Source organism: Bombus vosnesenskii, unplaced genomic scaffold (assembly GCF_011952255.1).
Source record: "Bombus vosnesenskii isolate JDL3184/JDL3185 unplaced genomic scaffold, Bvos_JDL3184-5_v1.1 scf7180000013316, whole genome shotgun sequence".
Taxonomy (NCBI): domain Eukaryota; kingdom Metazoa; phylum Arthropoda; class Insecta; order Hymenoptera; family Apidae; genus Bombus; species Bombus vosnesenskii.
This window is the reverse complement of record NW_022882962.1, coordinates 3,803,207-3,826,501: the sequence shown is the minus strand read 5'-3', so window position 1 is coordinate 3,826,501 and position 23,295 is coordinate 3,803,207. Positions and strand designations below refer to the sequence as shown.

General features: G+C 39.3%; 1 protein-coding gene across 8 annotated transcripts in view; it reads right to left on the bottom strand.

Moving 5' to 3' along the window:
• LOC117235519 (RNA binding protein fox-1 homolog 2) overlaps positions 1 to 23,295 on the bottom strand; it is a 185,334-nt gene that overhangs the window by 96,042 nt on the left and 65,997 nt on the right. For all 8 annotated transcript variants that reach the window (XM_033497636.1, XM_033497631.1, XM_033497632.1 and 5 more), the window contains exons 2-4: positions 10,083 to 10,370; positions 1,086 to 1,349; positions 665 to 718 (exon numbers count right to left, since the gene is read on the bottom strand). In XM_033497636.1, the coding sequence (XP_033353527.1) occupies positions 665 to 718; positions 1,086 to 1,349; positions 10,083 to 10,370 (606 nt within the window). The remainder of the gene's footprint in view (positions 1 to 664; positions 719 to 1,085; positions 1,350 to 10,082; positions 10,371 to 23,295) is intronic.

The following is a 23,295-nucleotide window of genomic DNA, read 5'->3' as shown; positions in this document are numbered from 1 at the left end:
AACGACGAAGGGACGCAGCCACACGATCCAGTTTTCACTTTTCTTCGGTTTTCAAACCCACCTGGCTTTCTTGCCTTTTCTTTTTTCTATTTACTTTCTGCAACTACAAACTTTCTGGAGGGATGAAACGACCCCCGTGGCGCTGCGTCTCTTCGAACGAATGATTACGGTCCCGCGACGTCCTCGTGACCAGGTTGTCTTTCTAGCTGAGTTTTTTTCAAAAGTTTTTCCATAAGAGAAATCGTGTCACGTTGGCGCGGTGATTATTTTATATTGTCAAGGGGCAAAACAGAAAAGAACGGGAACGCATAAAAGACGAGGAAGATTGGGAAAGTTAGAGAGGAAGAGAGACATAAAAAGGTTGTTCTCCACCATCAGATTGTGAAACTCATGGATCGATTTTGGATTCTGTGAAGGAACTCGAGGGATAGTTCGAGCGAGAAACTCGTGAATCGAGCAAGTTGGAAGGAGGGTAGTTCTAGGGTGTTGGATTAACGTGGAGCGTAGAAACGAACTAGGGCCGGTGAGACTTCGAACGCGAATCCATCCTGGTGACGAGGATTTCGTGGCTAGGACACGGCTGTGTGTGTGGCTTAAGTCTAACTGTATTCTTAGGGGTGGGTTGACAGGGGTGGCTCGCAGCCTAGGGGCGACGTGAGCTTACCTTGCTTCCCCTTTCGTTAAATATGATTTCCACGTCGAGGATCGGCCCGAATTGCTGGAAAACAGAAAGCAATCTCTTGAGAATTCGTTAGAGTGTGTTTAATGAGATAAGAGCAAGAGGAAAATTTAATAAAACAACTCTATCGAGAACAATCCTTATCACGTAAAATATACAAGACTAAATAAAACTATATATTCTAAAATTAAGCGTGATAATCTAAACTATTACGATGAACTATTATCATAAGAATAGAAACTGGAAATATTTCAATGCTCGATAGAAGAATTATTTATTTATTCGTTCTTTTTTCTCATATTCATAGTTGTTATTAAATTTTAACGATATAAACCAGGTAATAAGATAATTATACGAAATAAATTAAGAATTTCCAAGGATTTCAGGTGGTAAAAATGAGACTTACCCCAAACATTGCCCTGAGATCAGGGTCTCGAAAACGGAAAGGTATATTGCTGACATGAAGGCGTTTTGGTTGACCTTTTAGATCGGAACCCTGTGTCGCTGTCGCAGGTGTAGTTGCACCTGAAGTGACAGGTACTAAAGCGCTGCCTTCGACGGCGCCCTCAGGATTGGTTTCGTTGCCAGCGGGTGCGGGTGCTGGTTGCTGGCCACCTCCTCCTGCAGCTGCAGCTGCCGCAGCCGCCACTGCTGCCTGAAACACCTCCGACTGTCGTCGAAGACCAGAGATAGTATCAGAATTATCGTGAAGCTCGTATATTTGAGATTTGTCGTTTATATTCATAAGATATATATATATTCAAAGGTATTTACAACGATTTATTAATAGACTTTGTAAGAAATTTCAAGTGATTTTTAAAGATATGGACGTAAGATACTTTCGAATTTTATATGATTTTATTTCTTATACCAAGTGCTTCTTAAAAATATAAAGAAAACATCCTTTTACGTTTATTAAATTTTATATAACATTATGATATCTATCGTAGATTCTTAACTCCCAGCAATAATGATTTCTAACTTAAAGGTGATTTAGAAATTAATTATTAGTAACTATAATAATAATTATTAATCTATTCTATCATTGCACCATTGTAACTCCGCCAAACAATTCATTTGCAACAGACAGTGTTTCCTATATTCCCAATCGGAGCTTAACAAATCTCTATTCCTAACAAACGAAGAAAATCGTTAAACCCAAGAGTCAATTAACGAACGCAAATATTTTCTATTTCTTTATTCACGCCAATAATCCTTTACCTACGAAGCGGAAAATTCCAAAGCTCGACTTAATTGAATTCTCCGTAAATGTCTCTGACAATATTCGCAAAAAGGAGACAAGATGTTTGCTGCGAGGTTTAGAGACGCGATCGTTAGCATTCCGATTCCGCAAACGGTACAGAAGCCGCAAGTAGAGCCGGCTGTAAGTGGTCAGCCACACCGGCCGACCTTATCTCGTTCGCGCCACTAACGAGGCTAAGTGAACACACGTCGCGTATAGTCAGACGCAGCTGCCGTTGCGTGGAATTTCTGGCTGTGCTACTGAATACCGTTCCACCTTCAACTTTATCACGTCTGTCATTGCTTATACCGCCACGGTAACTATCCACGGTTACTGTAACTAAAGCAATTTCAGCCATGAGCCGGCTATTAATAAACACTTTGTTAGAACGACACGTTTCCTCTGGCTTCCGTAGAAAATAGATTACGGTGTCCTTTGTGACGAACAAAATTGGGCGGAATATGACTACAAATTGTCCATGTAATATCACGCTAACTTTCAAGGTTAAATTGCTATTAAATTATTGCAACGATATTAAAAAGCCGATAAATTAGAAATTGAAAGTTATAAACTTCTTTCTTACAATTTTACGTTGAACTGAGCAATCGGGTGATTGTATTTTCTAAAATTCGTTTGGAAAATTTTATTTCTTACGCTCTTGTAATAGAAATTATAAAACATTTTCTATTATTTTTATATGGATATATTTTTATATTATATATAGATATAATATAGATATATTTATTATTTATTATATTATATAGATATATTTTACATATTTATTTTTAATAGAGGATTTATTATTTCGATAACTCGTATCTTATGGCTCGTAAAATTTTGTTGATGGCTTCAAGTACACGCGTAATAATAATCAATTATTATTCTCGTTCTAATCACAGAATTCCTACTTTTTCAAATTTCTACGTTAGAATTATAAAATTAGCAAGCTACGTAATAATTTTCCAGTTCAATTTTCATTAATTTTGTACCTTGATTAAAATTTCATTCGCGTAGCAGCATGTCGAAATCTACTATTCTTTCGATTAATTTCGTAGCAAAGGACGACGTTGCTTCAACGTCGAGCATCGGACTCATCGAAGACGAGTTTGATGCCACGTTTCAAGAACGCGGCAGACGTAATGAAATTTAGATAGGCCAGAGAGGCTAGAGACTGGCTCCTTCCCTCTCCGTGGGAGACTCACGAATTATTCATTGAGCATCGACGATGCCCACCGATGCCCGATACTATCAGAGATTAGGGTTTGCAGAGGGAGCCTTCGATACGCTTTCAGACGTATTCTACGACGTGGGTAGCTTGTATCACGGTGGATTAAAACTTTGTTTGCTCGAGCCTTTGGGATAAAGAGGATAGAGTGGCAGCGACAGAATGGAAGAATGACGGTCACCTCGATGGCTACTCGAAAACACCCTCGATCAGCTTTCTTTTTCGAGGATTTCTTATGATGAAATATAATCGTGTCATTGATATTTTTGCGTATTCCTTCCTTATGGGTTTTTGTCTTATAGGTCTGGAATATTAATAAGATATCGTAGGAATATTTCGATTATCCAACGAACATTCGGAATATTATCTTTGGTTTGCTTTATTTAGCGAAACACTTATGAACGAATACTAACATAAACAGAGAAAAATCGTTATCCTATCCGAAGGGAATAATTCTATCAAAATATTCTGCGTTTAATTTCCAATCGTTTCTTTAGGAAAATTAAAAATTTCCTAAATTTTTTTAGAAGATTACAGAATGATATTGGAGAGTTGCGACGAGATATGCGAGCTGAACGATTAATTGAAAAAATTCTGATTGAAGGAGTGACAGAAGGATACACGAGGCAAAAAACAGAAAGATCGTATATGAATTTTCCGCGTTTTTATCGCTCTTTCGCCTCCCGTCGGGGCTGTCGAAGCAGCTTGCGAAAACGAGGCCGATTGCGTCGCGTTTAATCGAACGAAATTGCCATTCCAGCTTTTTTTTATTGCTGCCTCGTTTCAATCCGCGCGGGAAAATTTTACGAGCGTCGGACACTCGTTTCAATTAGCCAAAATTATTCCAATTCGATGGGCGACAGACGAACCGTACACTGTTCCAATTTCATTAAAAATTTATCGTTTCTTGGATAGCTATAGATTTCTTTTCCCGTGTCTGTTTACAGCATTTGCGCTTAAATAAACATTTTCAGGATAAGTCTGTTTGGAAAAAGGAATATTTGTGAAAATATAAACATTATGATTGTCATTTATTTATTTTGTTTGCAGATAAATGGTAGACAAGTATTACTTTGCGTCTGAAAAGGGAAATAATTGACTAGAATAATTGTAAAGAAACCGAAGTTATAGAAGATTTTTATGCTTTCTACTAGGAAAATAAGACGTCTGAATGTGACAGGTGTATTTTTCAACAAAACCGCCAGAGATTTTGAGGATCGAGTACTATTAACCCCGAAACGTTGGTAGATTGCCCGGGGATGGTCCTTCGACTGATACAAATAATAGGGATTTCTCTCTTCACTGGCAGGAATTTATCGTTCCCGGAAACTCCTGGCCATTTGTTTCTTCCCCAATTCCTTTAAAGAAGTAGCTACAAAAAGATACAGCGAGGGAATTGCGGAAACTCTGTTCAAGAACGGGCGTCGTTAGTCTTTCCAGTCTTCAATCGAACAACCAATTTCCTCTTAAATTTGCAAATTCGCCATACAAGTAGCCACACGATCGCCTGTTTCTTATCAGTTTTTCAGAATAAATCAAAATCGAAATCGTCGCGTATGAAACTTAAAATTCAATCCTTTGATGCACAGTTTACCACAAAAAAAAAAGATCAATATTCATAATAAATCAACATCCCACGTTTGAGCGCACGTTTTCCAACTTCATGGTACAACTATCTCAACCAATTACCCAACCCCCGGGAGTCTTCTTCCCTTCAAAACCTCGTGCTGGAAACAGTTTCGAGCGCGTACAACTCGAAAGCACGCGAAACTCTCGCGGAAGCCTTTCAACATGGGCGGCGGAAGGGTAAAGGGGGTGGATAATTCCATGCAAAACCCACGAAACATTTGAACTACTCTCGAGACGTCCGTATCGGCTAACGAGGCTCCGTGAAGAAGCGCGAATGGAAAAATTTTCGAGACATCGGCCGGTGGACTTTGCCCTACGGCCAGCTCACTCCACGCTGCCGATGAAACTGGATCGTCTGGATGCTTTTTCGTCGTTCAATGAACGACGCGACATCCGCGGGAACGCGGCCATTCAACGTGTTCGTTGAAAAGGAACTTTTAATTTGCGCCTCTGCACCACCGAGTGATTTGAATAGAGTCCTGGCGCCCGAGCGCCGTTCGACTTTTCGTATTGTGCGGCAAAACTGTGCGATACTTGCGCTGTCTCGCGATAATGGTTCTCCTACGACTAAAGGCTGTTTTTTCAAGATAATTTGCCTGCCAGGATCACTTGAAATTTGTTAAGAGAATAACGTTCGAGTGGGTGTTACAGTTTGGTTGAAGAGGCAGTTGAAGATCGTCGGAGAATAGTAAACGGCAGACACTGTTAGTGTATTCTTGTTGTGAAAGACGCTTTAAGATGGTTGGAAAATAAGATTCGAAGAATGAGCTGATACTTTACGTGATATGGCAATGGTTGGCCTGGAAGAGTCGAGTAATTTTTGGGATTAATTAATTTTTGGGATTAATTTGAGATATTTAGAGAATAATAATTGATGTTGTTGTGTGCGTTGGTGTTGTGGTTTTGTTGTGGATTGAAAGGGATTGAAAAATAAGGATGACGAGAAGACGGGATAATAAGAGTGGGAGGATTTTTATGATAAAAGGATTTAAGTTTGAAAGTAAGTTAAATGAATAAAAAGAAAGGGTTATCTCTCGGAATATAACAGAGCTTCATTTATCCGAGCTTCATTTGTTGGAACAATATTTTAGCCAGTTCCCAATTAACTCAGCTCCTTCTTGATTGAGTCCATTTATTCAAACGTGAACTTCTATTATTTGAATGGAGGAATTGTGGTTAAGGGGCAGAATTAATGAACTTCATTTGTACGAACTGTTTGTCTCTTGACAGTAACTTTAAATTAATGAAATTCTATCGTAGTCGATAGAATTTATATATTATAGATTCTAACATTTGTATATCGTAGACGTGAGATTTTGTAATGAAAATTATGTTAAAAATAAGAATATTCATCCTTGTTTTAGAATAGAGATAAATTCGTCCGCAGGTTCTCTGAGAATATTTTTTCTCTCGAGATAAAGTTCAGCGCAAGGAGCCCTCGACGTTCCAAGCGGTTCTCAAAATTGCCTGACGACTCTCGAATTCTACAGAAAATTTCTAGGAGCAGCTCAGATCCCTCCCTTCGCGTGTGTCTCCTAGCGGATAGGATCTCAACTTTCCGAGATTCTTCCTCTTCAAAAGTGACTCTCTAAGATCACCTAATCCTTAGATAGATCCTTAGTCCGAGGTAGATCCTTCGGTTCAGGAGTAAATTTTCGAAGACTGAGACTCAGAGCAGATCTCCAAAGTAGATTCCTAGAGAATCCCCTAGACGCGTGATTACTTTTCGTGTGCTTTCGATCGATTGCTTCAGAAAACGCTACCAAAGGCTGTTTTAGTCTCAAAGCAGCTCGACAAATCCCTGTCGTATTCTACATGATATCGCATATTTAAGAACATTCGAATTTCAAGCTACAAATAAACTTTCCAAAAGAGACGATCTCCAAGGAATCCTGATCGAACGTGAGCGTTGAAAAAGTAAACAAAAATATTTCGACAAAAAGAGTAGAACTCTCAGACAGTGGGGGATTTTCACGTTCATTTATTCGAAAAATTCATTACAGACTAGACATTACAGAACAGTCGATATCTTTTTGAAATCTTGAAGCGTAAATCGACGTACAACGCAGTTATACTCTAACTGCGGCAATGAAAATGAACAACGAAACGCGAAGCTTGTAAGCAACGTAGCAAAATAGTACGAAGAAAATATTTTTAAAAATATATATTCAAGAGAACGCGTCAACATAATTATCCATCAACAAAGAAGATTAGCCACGAAGTGCGACACGTCTATAAATAATAGAAACCTGACACGTACGATGTTTAAGAGGAGGAAAATCACGCGGGTCTGCATGCGCAAAATGGTCAGAACGAAATGCGGCTTTACGAGTCGCTGACTAACCGGCACCGGATAATTGAACAGACGAGCGACGAACAAAGCGACCACGTCGTCCGGAACCACGACATTGTTCGAAACTCTTCACGCTTGGCTCAACCATGTCCGAAATGCTCCGCGTGCACTTCGTTCGCCTGGGTTAATTAGATACGACTATTCGACAAACTGTCCTTAGAATCGTACGTCCTGAATCTTGCTCGAATCACGATAATTTACAGTCAGCTCCTACGATCGTTGTCTTTCGATTCTCGATGGTTCGCGTCTGTATGCGCGTGTATGTGTAAAACGATCCAGTTACTATAGACGTGCGTACAAAGCGGAACTTGCAAGTTAAAATTGGAAAATGGAGGATTTTAGTGGCAATCGATAGACTGATTGGAGGAAGAATGTTCGATGGAATTTGGCTGATTAAGAAGTAAGAATTTCATTGAAAAACTCTTCCACAAGGATCTGATAATAGAAAGAAAGGAGGGATGGATGGAGAAATAAAGAAGAGCGTGTTCTCTTCGGAGTCTGTTAGTGGAGATTTACGAGTAAGACTAATTTGATCATTCGATGACAAATTTCCTCCTGCATCTTTTTCTGTTTAATTTTTGCAAGTATACTATACCTTCTAACTCTATTCCGTCAGAGAAACTGACTTCGAATTCTCAATCCACTTCATCTCACACCTCGTGTTCATTTTCCCTTTTCTTCACCTCGAATCTTTCATTCTAATCCTATCATTTTTCCACCCTACAACCCGAGTCTCCACCGTAGCCTAAACTGAACCGGCTTCCAAACATGAGCAAGTACCTACAGCGTTCAGAAACTAAATTTATCTGCGATTTTTTCAAATTAGAAACATTGTCGCTTATTCCTATCCGGAATTACAAATTGTTATCTAGTTTCTAACAGCGCAACTCGCAACAGACTTCTCGTTTCATTTCGTCCTACGTTTCCTTCCTTCAGCCTTTCGCTCAAATCGCCCATTTTTCCAGTCTGCGAGCGAAAGCTGCACCGCGCTTTAAACTGAACAGGCGAGGAGATTTGGAGAATTGGTAAGGGCGAGCAAATAGGAGGGAGACACTACAGTTCCACGGAGCCCTTTAATTAAAAGCTGTTGTCGAGCGTGTCGACTAACGTGGCACCACACAGGATTACCAGAGTCTCTGGCTCTCTCATTCTCTTGGCCAGTCCAGAATCCACCCAGCCGTCTAGTAAATCGAATTAACGAACGGAATTACTTTAATTAGCGCGGCTAATTAGGCCGCTTTATGAGTCGCGCTAATTACCGCGACTACGCGCGTCACGCCATCCAACGGCGAGTTATCGCGCGCTTAAACAAATTTCGAGCGTTTGCACGGCGAGCCGAGGGATGTTTCAACTTCGCTGGAACGCAACGACGTAGGGAGAAACAACTACAGGATATTTGTTTGATCAAGCTGTTAAACCACGCGGAAAGCAATGGTTAGTCTGGCTTCTGTCGAGGAAACATATCGTTTCTTCGATACGAGTCAGTTGATGTAAATCGACTGGTTAAAACTGGCGGTGATTCCAGTCACACGTGATCCTTAATTTGCACGTTCGTATGGTTCAGTCAAGTTGTTATCGTACAATGTTTTACAGTAGACTGCATCGTGGTAAATAAAATCGTATTAGACGTCGCGTGTGATCTTTAACTTAGTCGCCTGTAGGTTTTAGACGAGAACGTGTTTCCTTAGCTGTTTTAAATTCTACATTACACGAGGAATAACCTTCTATTAATCAAGATGATGATGTGCAGGATGACGATAATCGTGTCGCTAATATTAATACAAATCTGTGTAGATTTTTGCCTCTTTAGCTAATATGTACTCCTTGTACACTTCTAGAGTCTATAGTATACAGCTGTCTGTTATTAGTCGCGGCAGTTATACGTCGAACGAATAAACGAACGTGATTACAGAAATATACAAAATTGAGAGAGTATCTTGGAAGTTAATCCAAATCAAATTCTACTTGTTCGAGATCTCCGATCCTTCTCAGTCCTTAATTCCAAGGGGAACTGTTCAGATCTCCAGAACTTTCGCCAGACGAATATTTCCCCGCTGGTTCGATCGAACTCTCCCTACACTTATCTCCCTTTGTTTCTCGACTCGTACGTGCGTAGAATCATCGAGGGATCATGTACGTGACGTAACGTCAGCTAAGGAAATCAGGCACCGGTTGTGGCAACTTTTGTCGGAGACCGCAAAGGCGGCGAAGCAAGGACGAGCAGTTCCGAATGGAGATCCGAAAGCGACTGAACAGAGAACCAAATGCGGTTTCGGTGTGGTGGTTCGACTGACTGACCGACGTGGCGTGTGACCTCGGTTTCACAGGGTCGCGTTCCGCTGCTACATCCGCCGGAAGACAGCGTTTCCCCTACTTGTGAAGTGTAGCGAGAATGTCAACGAGCGGTACATGAAACGGCTTGGTGAATCCGAGGATTCTTTTCGTGTTGAATATCACGAAGATCTTGGCCACGGTTTCCCACGCGGAAATTGTACGAACACGTGCGATATGCTCGTTAAGATTTTGCAACGAAACTATGTTTTATCCGTTGCATGTTGGTTTCAGGTAGGCGGTAAATTTTTTTCTGAAGTTTTTTTCAGAATGTAGAATTCTTAGAATAGCTTAATCGTAAAACTATGTTGCCCTTCTATCTCATTATTATTCGTAAACGCGGCTGTGTAAATATTAAAGTTTTCGTTAAAGAAATGGAGCGAATGCTCTTTTCCTTGCCCTTGATCGTACGAATTAAAATGACGAATTATCTGCTTACATTCAATCGTGGATTTTGTATATTCTATCGCTCGCATATTTATGATATCGACGCGAGGAAAGAGACTAATCGATTAATCGGTAATCAACTAATTATTTACTATCAAACGGTACCGACCAATCACGACGAAGGAAAACTAAAGCAAATAAAAGTAGCAAATAATGGAACGGAAGTATGACATACAATAGCCTGTTGATCGACGCCGTTCGGTGGTGGAGGCGGACTGAAGCTGGCCGCGGTTGGGGCACCGGGGGCGGTAGGATGTGGGGCACCAGCCGGTGGTGGAACTTGAGGACCGCTGGGTGGTGGCTGTTGGGGTGCGCCACTGTTGTCTTCTTTCACTGGCACCGGGGGCGGTGGTTTCACCTCACCGGCCGCACCAGCCGCCCCAACGACACCCGCTACGCCATTTACCGGCGGGGGGAAGACACCCCCACCGTAGGGCGCAGCCATGCCTGTCTGCACCATGTGCTGCAAATAAAAATAAAATTGATTATGCCATGTATTCCTTTCGTTTGGTCAGTATCAAGTATCGAATAGCGATTTTGGAAAAATCATTCAATTCCTCTAGGTAATGGAATATTTTATGTAGATAGCAAGGCTTAGGTATTATGCCTGAATGGTAAAATATCTCGCTATTGGAATTTCTAAATTATCTGTAATACGTAAAGACGTTTAAATATGAAAATATTTAGAAAATAATTTAGAAAATATATATGTAAATTCTATAGAATTCAAACTACCCGCCAACCGATATCTTTACTTTTGCTTTGTTTTACCGGCAGTGATTTGCTGAATCGAATAGATCGCAAGAGAAGAACTGTAATTTAGCACTTAGAAAATCGATTCTCCATTTTCCAGGTAAAATTTGTAGTAGATTTGTTATTAACTTTTATTGCGTTTAATTTAATTATTCCCAAAATAAACTCGATTTTCCAGAATCGATCGCCTGACTTACCCTAAGCATTTACTTTATTACATATATTAAACTTATATCGTAGGTAGCAGAGTACTCGAGCAACAAAGTTCTTTGACACAAACATTGCTACATAGCAGAATATCTAAGTAGCAGAATTCTTAGTTCTCAAACATACTGCTTGAGCGCGAAAATTCTCAAATACATATCGCAACTCTTAAGCACCAAGTTATACCTCTTAGAAATTCCTACTAATGAAGATTCTTAGAATACTAGATATTCTACCGCACTTATAAATAGCAAATATTTTGGCACATCTCCACCAGAGTGTCGCGGTTCACCGCGGCCGTTTAGATAATACCATTCAGCGAGCAAAAGGACTACGCTGCATCGCGGACTAATCCTTTCATTCCAAGAGCAAATACGCAACATCGAAGCTGTTTTCGCCATATTTCCTTCCCGTTTATCCTAACGTTTTATCGCGCTTATGTATATTTTAGAGGATCGATGGATCGAACTGGCACGCCTTACGTAAATAAGAAACTCGAATAAACATTACTCCATTGGTGGAATCCCGATAGAGTCGTGCAACAACAACTCGGACTTTAGAATTTTAAATGCGACTTGAGAACGAGACGATGATTTGTGCCCGTATGAATTTTTCACGTCACGACGACAATAAATACGCTCGATACAGGCTATTAGAAGTAGACGCCGCGGACAAACCACAAATCATTTCGCGTGTTGCACGCGCGTCGATTAACAGCATGCTACAACCCTCTCGTTTTTTCCCTCTTTACCTTAGGATTCGATGAAAATGTCGAGAAAGGCAAAAAAAAAAAAAAAAAAATATAAGAAGAAAGTTGCTCGTTACTTTTTCCATCGTTTCATTCATCAACCTCTTAATAATCCTGTTTTTAGTATTATTATGGTATAGATGAAACGTATACCGGGATTAATTATAATATCAACGAATAAATTGAATCCTGTGCAAAACGATTGGGTTTATGGACAGAGATTAATGGAGACCCGTGTACAAATCGTGTTTATACTCTATTATCGCTTGTTACGCGACCATAGGCTATGTATTTCGGTTAAATTAGTTCTGGATTAACGTACATATTGCTTTACTAAATAAGAATCTTTTTCGATAGAAATGTCAGAAACGTTGCAAGCTACCAGATTTAGAAAATTGGTTGGTTAATTTTCTTCTACGTACAAAATCCAATTATCCAAAGGACTCTTAAAATTATAACATTTTTATCAACAGAAAAATCATTTTGTCGCAACATACGAAAACAAAAGCACGATAATTGTTTGAACAATGTATTGGAATAATTCAAGTTACACGCTATACGAGTCAGCATGGTGAAAAGTATTATCTAAAAATCCCTGTTCGTCAAGAGAATCCTGCTCGTCTCCTTTCTACGAATTCCTAATACACGTTAAAACCATCTCGGTTCCATTTCCAGGTTGCCGTGTTCAATCCTCGCGGTAATCCTCTTTTCTTCGCGCTTCTTCGCAATTACATAATCCCGCATTTGCATGCGATCGTCGCGTCACCGTAAGACAATTCTTCTCAACGAAGACTAACGTCTTCCGCTTAAAGAATACTGTTACGAATGCGCACGGCGTCCAAGGCCTGCAACCCCTGCCGCAAAATGGAACCGATTTCTTGCGAGGGCAGGATGGAAAATGAGCGCCGCCGACATAACTCCAAAGAGACAGCTCACGGACGTTTCGTGCGGTGCTCATCTTTCGAGATTATTTGGAAACACGCGGTGCTCCAAACTACAATTTGTTCACCCTTGCGAAACCATTTTTCTGGCAGATCCATTTTGCTAGCCAGGGGATCGTACGACTGGTCGTTTGTTATTTAGAGATCGATGCTGAAAATACGAGGCTGTGAAAATACGTTTTGCTGGATATTTTTGAGAATCTCACAGGGTAAGATTGGTTATTCGTGATTTTGGTAATTAAACGACGAATTTTTATGTAAATTCATATCGCTGAAATTAAACCGACGATTAAAGACAATTTTTCTCCTAGTTTCTTCATCGACGTTTGTATCGATGTTTGTGAATTTGTACAAATATGAGAAACCTAATTCTAAGAAGTATTTATGCATACTTTGTACATTTTTGCGTAACGTGTATTCACTACATTTTTGTAGCATCCGTATTTTTTTTTAATTATTTATTTTGTATTTTATTTATTGTATATTAAGTATCTTGCACATTTTTCTGGTCATAGCGTCTGAAGAACATATCGTAGAATACTTTACATATAATTGTAATATACTACAATTATACGTAATACTTTATGTATAATTGTATGTAGTACATTTTGATGATAATTACGATGATAAAAGGACCTTTGCTTATAATGTACATGTAACGAGTTTGCCCACTCTCATCCATCTTCTTTGACATGCTGGTTAACCCTTTCTTTGTAGCACACTTATGGCATGGGTAATATAATTCAGTGTATTATAGAGAACATATATGTTCCTATAGTATATGTACACACATATGTACGTTTTCTATCTAACAATTACCTACAGGTCTATAAGAAAATGAAGAGGACGGAGAAAATAAAGTAGCACGAAAGAGAATATTCTATGAAGATATGTTGCAACTTTTCGGTTAACCGTGTATTTTATTAACGTGAAAGAAAGTACAAGAACCGAAGAAACTGAAGAGAGGGAGGTGCGTGAAAGTCGGGGACGCCATGCGGTTCGCGAAGTTTTCGTAAACTTCGGTCAGCAGCTGTGCGAGCCGATTAAATCGAATCAACCGTACAAGGCCAAAGCTCCTCTTCCGAGAAGCTGAAACTTCTCTTCGAACTTAGCCAGCCAATTTATTTCTTCTGGCATCGATAAACAAGCCGCCGATACGTGGCAGAATCCATCAAAGTCTCCGGATGCCACGTGCAAGACGAACGGAATTCCATTTCCACGAAAGAGGCTACGCGTCGAGCCAGAAATTAATTTCCTACGATGTAGAACGCTTTGTGCTAACTTCTGACAAGTTTTCCGCAACGAAGAATCGACCAGCGACGTGCAACGATCCAAAAAATTACGCGAAGAAAAAGAAAGTTAAACGCGCGATTCGACTTTAATATCATCGGTGATATCTTACAAGCGACGAGTTACAATTTGCTAGCCGTAACACATATCGTTGCATAACGTTAATAAATTCAGCGGTGAAACAAATGGACTTCCACACACTCTGAACTATTCGATTATTCCATTTAGCGTAAAGTTATCAAATTCTGAAAAGGAAATGTACGTAACCTGTATGTAATTTGTAAGTCATTACAATTTTCTAAAGAGATAGAAACGATGGATCGAGATTCTTTGGCGAGGTAGAGGGGACACGGGAAGAACAGAAACCTGAGAAGAACCGGTTAAAAGACGTGTTCGTAAGAATGGATTAACCTCCAACAATCGTCTTAATTCTCTCCTCGTTCTTAATACGATCAATCGATTAATACATTTGCTGTTATTGGCGCGTATATTGCGTCGATGCGATTACATTACGATTTATGTCTTGTAAAGTCTCATTAACGATATTGCTTCGATCGAGCAAGAGCATTTTGCTAAACAAGACGCGCAATTCCAAAAATAACGTAGCCATATTTTAATACCATCAGCATGTATTAATGAACAAAGGAGACGAGCAAAAAATGACCTTCGACTTAATTTATTTATACGCTTCCTCGTTGGAATACTTTATTCTCGTTTCAACCTCTCCATTGAATCTCTCACGCGAACCAAACTAACACCACCGACATCTTACTGCTCAATTTTCATAAACGACCGTCCTTGAATTTAATTGTACCATTTGCAGTTACAATAAGGAAGGAACTTTTTTTATAGCGAGCATCGTGTCTGGAACGATCATTAACGAGCACTTTTTTTTATCGTCATTTAGAAGCCGAGCCATAAGATTCGGAAGAGGGGCGATTTTTCTTCGTTCAAAGAAGAAGGTCCATTGAACGTTATCAGTATGGCACAGGAATTCGTTGTTTTTTTCTCCGCGTGTGGTCAGTTTCGCGGGAATTCGTCGTTCCACGAGAGAAAAATCGCCATGTTCTTAACAACAGGTCTGTCTGTTCTTCTTCGTTGTCCGGCTTTTTGCGAAGGGTCGGATCCAAACTAGCTACGATATAACACAAGGGGCCATTCAGTGAGCGTTTCCCCTTCGGGGGCAGTAGACCGTAGCGTTGGAGTTCGTTGGGTCTTGTGGTTATTGCGTGCGAAACGAGGAGAAACAGGAAAAGCCCTGACTAGGGTTAGTCGATGTTCGAACCTCGACTGCGATTTGCAGACGTGTAATTAGGTAAAAAGTTGGAACAGTGTTCTTGTGTGGAAATTTCGGGTTTGTAGGAAAGTACTTGACTTTCTATAGAATTTGCCAGTTGATTATTTAGAGATTAACTTTCTACGAGCGAGCTGTCAATTTTTATGTGACTCAATAAATATTTATTTCACCTACTAAATATTATAATGAGCATGTTAGCTTTCCTTATTTTTCTGTAAACGTTTTAAGTATTAATTATGATCTGTTATAAATACACGTCTAATCAGGTAAAAAATTGACACGCGTTGTTCTAGTGGTGAAATTTACGATCCACGAAGGGATGCTTAGGCCTTTTTTTTTTTTTTTGAAATTTGAAAGAGGATTTCATTATTTAGGCTCGTTGGTCTATGAAATTACCCGAAATAACGTTGTCCGGAATTAACTGAGTCTTTACCTTTCGACGTTCGATATTTGATCATCTACCTTGGGATCCGATTTTAATCCACGTGTTCGTCGAATTTATTCTCTTCCATTGTGACGATCGACAACGATATATATATAACGGTAATACTATTATAAACACAAAAGGGGTTGAAAATTAATCAATTCTTCTATTCTTTGAGTTAAGAATTAATCAATTCTTTTATTCTACAAGAAATTTATTCCGAAGAAATTAATTATGCAGTGTGAAAGCTAAACCTGCAGGAATTAAACATTAAAGACTCTAAAGTTTATTTTGTACAAATTTCTTAAAATTCTCCAGTTAAAATGTTTTGTAGCTCTAGAATTTTAGACCGTTAAAATTCTAGACTCCTATATGAAACATAACTTCCAAACTTCTGGAATTCTACACATTTCTAGTTCTTTCACAGATTTCACATTAGTATAATAAAAATTAAGAGATATTTTCCATAGATTTTGCTACAATAGAAAATGACAAAACTTATTGATTTTTTGCTGGTGCGTGCAGGGATGAATTACCGGCAGCGGCGTGGATAAAGCAGGAAAGTCAGTGACCGATCGAGGTTGGTCAAGTCGGGCAGTGTAGGAGATGAACGTAGATGGGACTGGTTAACGTTAAGGCGGTTTCCAATTCGATGCATCGCCATGGAAAACGAGCGAACACACATGGGCACGGTATTGACGTATCGCTGACGCTATAGTGACGCAATAGCAGCCATGATACTAAAGTACGGTGACGTAATAGCATCGACGAACGTTGTGAATTCGTATTCATTGTATTTTCTTACGGAAAGAAAGCTTGTTTTCATGCAATTTCGTTTAAAGATCTAGAGATCTTTCCGATAGGGCTTGAATAAGCTGTTTGGTCAGTGTTGAGACATTATGCTAGTCTCAAGATTACTTTTAATTGCGTCGCATAGACGAAAGATAATGTAATGTTTCTATGTACGTCGCGTTTCCATTGACGAGGTAAATACAAGCAAAATACAGCAAAATGTTACCTAGCGTTTAATAGCTAGCGTGAAGACACGCCTTTTTTTTAACGTTCGTTTCCTCGTGAAACTGTTCACAGTCAATGAGTAATGACAAAGGAACACGAACGATCAAGAACTTTGTCGTAATGCTTAGTTGTTTTGCTTCTTTTCATGTCTAATCAGTGATAGCAGCTACAAAATTTAGATGCCTATCTAGTTCAGAATTCATGCTTCTAATTGGCTATGTTGTTAGATTTTCAGAGCATCGAACTACCCCATTTCTAAATAATTAATCCTATATAAATAATTATTCCTAGGTACTCGATATCCATGTGCATAACTTCAAAATCCCTGAACCTAAAGTCTAAACATTAAAGTCTCCGTGTTATCCAGCAGTACAATAACAGCTAAACTGTTAACTCTGCGAGGCTGCAAAACCGCTGAGATATCAAGTTGAGAAGTTCTAAATATCGTTTCGTATTCCGTCGGTTTCACACTAGGAGTGATCTAACATACGAAGTATCGCGGCGTAGCGTAATGTTGAAACGTAGCTCGCTCTCTTCACGGTGCTGCTTGTTCCTGACATAATGAAACCGTTCCACATCCGTAGCCGCGCTATTCACGCGCTGAAATCTCGTTCGTATCCCGACTCTCACGACACTTACGGCACGCGAATTAAATAACCTACGAGTCGAATAATTACGGAAAATGAGCGTTCGCTGAATTTAAAAAGATTTTCCTAACTAATATTACGCGAATTTAACGAATTCTCGACGACAGTAATTTTCTGGTTACTCGTCTGGCAACGATCTGAACAGTTTAATTATTCAGTGTTTGCGCCGATTATTATTCACCACTTCGATTGTTGCTAAGTCTACTATGTTGTATAATTCTGACGCTATTAACATGTGAAAAGGTAGGTAGAACTTGTATGTACAAGTCTCGAGTATAATTCGATAAAAAGAAAAAGGAAATTGCACATCTTCAAATACTCGTCGCGTTTCATTCGAGTCGATACATGCCGGCAATAGCACAATTATCGTTCTACCTAGATAATGCTAATAGTTTGCCAAGCATTCGCTGTTTTAAATATTCAATTACCAGAGGACCTGGTTGGAAGCGTCGAGATAAAAAGCATTAATTAGCCGGCATCGTTCGTCTAACAGAGACGCGGGACAAAAAGGAAAATGTTAAAAATGATTGCCAGTCACATCTCTAATTAGCAATAAAATGAAAAAGCGTAACGATCTCGTCCAAACGTCTCATGTATCCTGTTGGATTCAATGTACCCTCGCGGATCAAGGCTTTATCGTGGCCAGATTTAATTGCTGAAACAGGGTGTAACTTACAAGTCACCGGTCCCATTAAACGGCTCGTTAAATGGAAATTCAGCGCGTGCTTGTAATGCTAATTTATTAATGCCGTTTGGGTCGCGAAACGACCAGCTTACGCGGAAAGAGAAATTTATTCAGCTCGCGAGGACGTTGCTCGTCCGACTATCGTCCGGCAAACGGCACATGCAAATTCACCCGTTTGCTGATTCGCAGACCAGCGAAGATGGCAGCAATGGAAGGACGAGGAAAGTACGATGATGTTGATCGTGGTCAATAACGTGGCAAAACAGATACGCTGTTTACGAAGGGATGAAAACGAATCGACGTTAAATTTTCGCTCATTTCGGATTTTTCTATGATCGAACTCATATCGTTAACGATATTTCATAAACCAGTTAACAGCGACAACAAATCCTTTCGTTTATGAAAGAATATTATAAGGCAGACTATTGTTCTCCACCACATAGAATTGTAATATTTTGTGATTTTAGAAATTAGATAAATTTACAGAGATGAATTTCTTCTCTCGTTCCCTTGTTCGTGGTTAGTATCGATTTAAGGGATGAAATAGAATTCAAATACACTAACTTCTCAAACTCTGTACATCTGGTTACCAAATGTTTCTTAAATTACAATACAAGCCATTCCTTTGTTGCAAACTACAACCCTGGCTTTGTTAAATTTGTCTTTCCAAAGTCGGATCAAACATCGAGTCAGCAATTACCAAATTCATCGAACCAAAAATTACGAAACAACACACGCTTTTCGTAACTTAGAAGCCTTTCATCGATTTAAACCTACCATATCTCGCATAAAAAAGCTTCGACTCTGCGCGTGAAATTACAAATAGGCTAATTGTTGCACCCCAAAACGATACTCCCGAGACACTAAACGACCCAGGAGCGTTAAGCGTCAGAGTCTCGACACGGTACCCTTGCTTCCGATGTTTTGACGCCAGCAAAGCGACCGGCACGCCAAGAATAAACCTGGAATCAATAGCGGACGAGTCGACAGGGGGTGGAGGAGAAAAAGGGACAGAGGGTGGAGACACAAGGGGGATCCGGATAGAACGCGCATCATAGCGAGATACCTAAACCGCTTATTGTCTGAGCCGCTTAATCCTTGGACGAAAATGAACGCGCAATTATAAGCGCAATACGGCTACGGAAAGTGCACGATAAGCAGAGGACGCGTCCCATATCCACGAGATTCAAGATTCAGACGTCTTTGGCGAATAATTTATCAAGTGTTCGAGGAAATTTCGAGAGAATTATTTTAATATGTGTATCTTCCTTAAACGCACATACAACAGAAGATTTATGCGTTTGAATTAATCGTTAGCTTAATTGATCTTTAAATGGTTGTGTCATAATATCCAATTTAAAAAACTAGAGAGAGAATTATTTCTGACATTTACGAGGTCCTGAAGATGTCCAGACTCCAGAATTGAAGTTTTATTAATAGATGACGAATATTTTATGTACTCGTGCTTCCTATGAATGAAATATTCCAATGATGGAAGATATCAGACTGTGACTGTAGAGATATTGCATGAATTTTTCAACGACGAAAATGAAAATTTTAACAGCCATGAATAATACTAGATAGACGTAATATCAACTAATTACAATTTCCAGGTACCTGAATTTCCGAATGCCCAAACACACACTAAGAAATACGATGTATCTAGATCGTTGGGTGTCGACCCATGGACCCGAATTCCTGAAAGATTTCAAAATTCGATAGTTTCCGCGATATCTAAATTCCCGAACACCTGGACATTCCAAGGGGAACCTCACAATATTCGTCAATATTCCTTGCACCTGGATTCCAAGATACGCGCGTGTTCGAATACCTAAATGCCAAGACTACGAGTACCTACATACCGAAGACACATGTACGCATCAAATATCACATGCAGATACATGTTTGTCCAGGTCTCTGACTACCTACCTGTCCATGTACAATATGTACATCGAGAATGGTATATCAACACCGAACAGCTTCGGTATTCAAGCATTCAGCCACACGGAATCTACATACTAAGTGTCTCCATACTGTAGGAGGGTATTTTCCAAATCTTCGGTAAAGACGTGGATTAGGGTTAAGTTTGGATTTCACATCATCCCTCTTTTGCCATGTTACGAAATCCGACTCGAATGTCAACAGCTAAAAATAACGTACACTGCCGTTTATGCAACGGATTAGATGAATAATGAAACTGAATAATAAAACTGAATAATCACGTTAGGGAATTGACAACAGCATTAAGAATGACTGTCTCGTTTGAAACTTCGATGCTGCGATAATCCAATTTAATTGCGCAAAATTAAATGCCGTATGTAAATGCATATGACGTGCTGCACGTGTCTAGATGAGTTTCTAAATCAGATTTAGATTTTGAACGGACTTTTCGAATTCAGAGTTGAACCGGAATTTCTCATCCAAATATTTGACAATTTGATAATTCTATTGTTAAAGATGAATATTAATATTTCTTATCAGCGGATGTTGCTACAACAATGTATCGTAACGTAATGCGAAGAATACTATTGTTATAATATAAAAATATCATTACATGCGTGGAAATATAGAAATACGTTGATGATATATCTCAGAATATAGCTATAATACTGACTAACGAATTGCCTATAATGAATTCTGTGTTCCATTTTCTACGCTTCAAGCTGACGTCTCAATAACGAAGCTTCTTAAATCTTTAAAATTAACATTCAATCTATTCAAACGAGTTGGCTACCGCGAGATATCAAATGGAGCAGCGGAAAGACGATTACTCAAGGGACATTAAGGCATTAAGGGATCGGATAACGTTATATCATCGGCAGGAAAGACGATTTCAGTGTGACGACATCGGAAAAAATGCTGGACGTGTCCATCCGGATAGAATAGGTGTGATTCTTCTGGACCGGTGCAATCGTCGTCGACCGAGTTATCGGGAATTTCTCCGACATTTATTAGACAGCGAAATAAATTACAGTCGTTGCTCGAATCCGGCTTAACGATTGCAACGAGCAGCAATTTCGTCATATTACTCGATACGAGCCTCGAATTCGTCTGCAACGTTTCTCGCTTGTCGATTGTGGGAACGACGCCTTATCTTCGCTTCTCAAACGGATCGAAGCTGTTATTTAATGATCTCTGTAGTTGATGCGTTTGAATGCTTTCAACTGTATGAACGTTTTGCAATTTGATTTGTTCAATTCGATGTGATATGGCTGACGAACTCTGACTCTCTCTTGAAGAATACTAGCAACATGTGTACAGTTTATTTTAAAAGATAATGAAACTGTCAACGTATTAATTCGTTCATTTTATTTGGCATATATTCCTTTGATATAATAATAACGATAGAAATGATCAACGAATAAATGAATAGATTTCTGGTGATTTGTCTTTGAAGTCGTCTCGAGCGTCGTACAAAGAGGGAAATGAATTTTATCAGAAATTTAAGAAATAATAATCCCTTTCTGATTTTAATAATTCCTCGACGACATTAAATTGAGGGCACTTAATGCTGCACTATGGAAGCGTACCATGAAAATAAGTAGAAGAAGAATGTAGGTTGGAAAATATAACTTTATTAACACACCATTTACCTCAAGCTACTTTAAACCAGCTATTAAATATTCTTAGTCTTTGCATATCAGAAAATGGCCATAAAATATAAATTACAAGTGCCATTATCTTAACAGTAGCTAAAAACAGAAGCAATTATGGAATGCGACAGTTTATTATAACGTTCTAAAATTAATGCCGATTGGGTGATTGTACAAGAAAAAGTGGAACTACGTCTAAAAAAGAAATCCTAAAGAATCGATTCCACGATATTATCTCGTCTTTTTCGTTTCAATAGAAATCCATCGAATATCGTATGCTTCGAATATCATTACTGTTGAAGTGGTAACCACTTCAACACCCTCGCTAAAACTCTACATCTCTACAAACAATTATCTCAAATTTACAAATTATCTTTTAATATTTTTTTAACTCTCGTCTGAAAAAATGTCTGAAAATTAATTTGTCAATGCCTTCACAAGTACATTTGCCAGTCACCTTTCTCTTTTCCATACAAATTAATTTATTACAAAAAACTAGAAGACTGAACAGATCATGTAGAGCTTTTCCTTTTTTTTTTTTTTTGAGAAGTAATAATCACTTCGACAATTGCTAACGAAGAATATCGAAGAGCAACTATATCCTAACGATAAAATCTATCCCTCAGAAGTTCTTAAATCTATTTCAATTTTATTATACAAGAAGCTAAAGCCCCACACACAACGCCATACAATAAAATGTTTCCCATACAACCAGCAATGACTATAATCACTTCAATTTGTCGCAGTTTTTACTATCGCACGAGAACATGCAGAAAATGAAGAATAACACCTACCGCGGCGAGATCGAAACAGAGAGGAAGAAAAAAAGCAAGCGAAATGGAATTTAGACCGCGGCGGTGCAATTCGGGCAATTTGTTTCCGCGAGGCGCAGCGATTCGAGCCGTTTCCATTCTCGTCTCCCTTTCTTCCCTTTATCCCTGGCTTCCTCCTTCTCTTCTTCCTCCTCCATTCTTCTCTGCCCCCGCTTGCCAAGTTAAATACTCTAATTCGTATTAATGGATGGCTTGCTGCCAGTGGAACGTTTCTAAAGGGGCTCTTCCCAAGCCGCTAGCCAGAATGGACACGTTCACAGAGTACGTTCACACCAATTGACCAGACTTTAACCATCGACTACGTGGGATCTTTGCCTCTTCTGCGCTATGGGGGAGATATCCTCGATTTAACGTGGCCCTCCCAACCAGAATGGTGTTTCAACCTCTCCAAGCTAGGCTCCAGGGACTCCAGAAAATTGTATTTAACGCCAGAGAACCACCGGCTGTGATCGATACTCTCCGGAATGGGTGAAAGCGTACGGAATAGAGTGACCGCAAACGCGAGAACTTGGATTTTCGGGACACGGGATAATGGGCCGCTGATGGGTTAAGTGAACTTGGTACTTTTGGGCTGATCAGTGACTCGGTCGATGGAAGGTTAAAGAATTCTTCGTAGAAGATTTTGAAATGAAGAGTAAATAGAAGCGTTGAGAATATATCTATATTAGAAACGAAGATGTCGACAAACTAAGTAAAAATCAGACACGACAGATTCCCTAAGTAATCAACACAACACCCAATTTCATCTCTAATACATCTCTAATACACTAAACTAAACCGACGCAGTCCACAGGACGAGCCAATTACAACGGCTCACACTTTAAACGATTAACTGAATCAATTAAACATCTGGAAGCATCATCTTACCAACGTGTCAATGTTTTCTACTCGACCGGACGTGATTAAGGCCCTGGAATACGTTCAAACAAATTCAAGCAAACTCTAACACGAACACA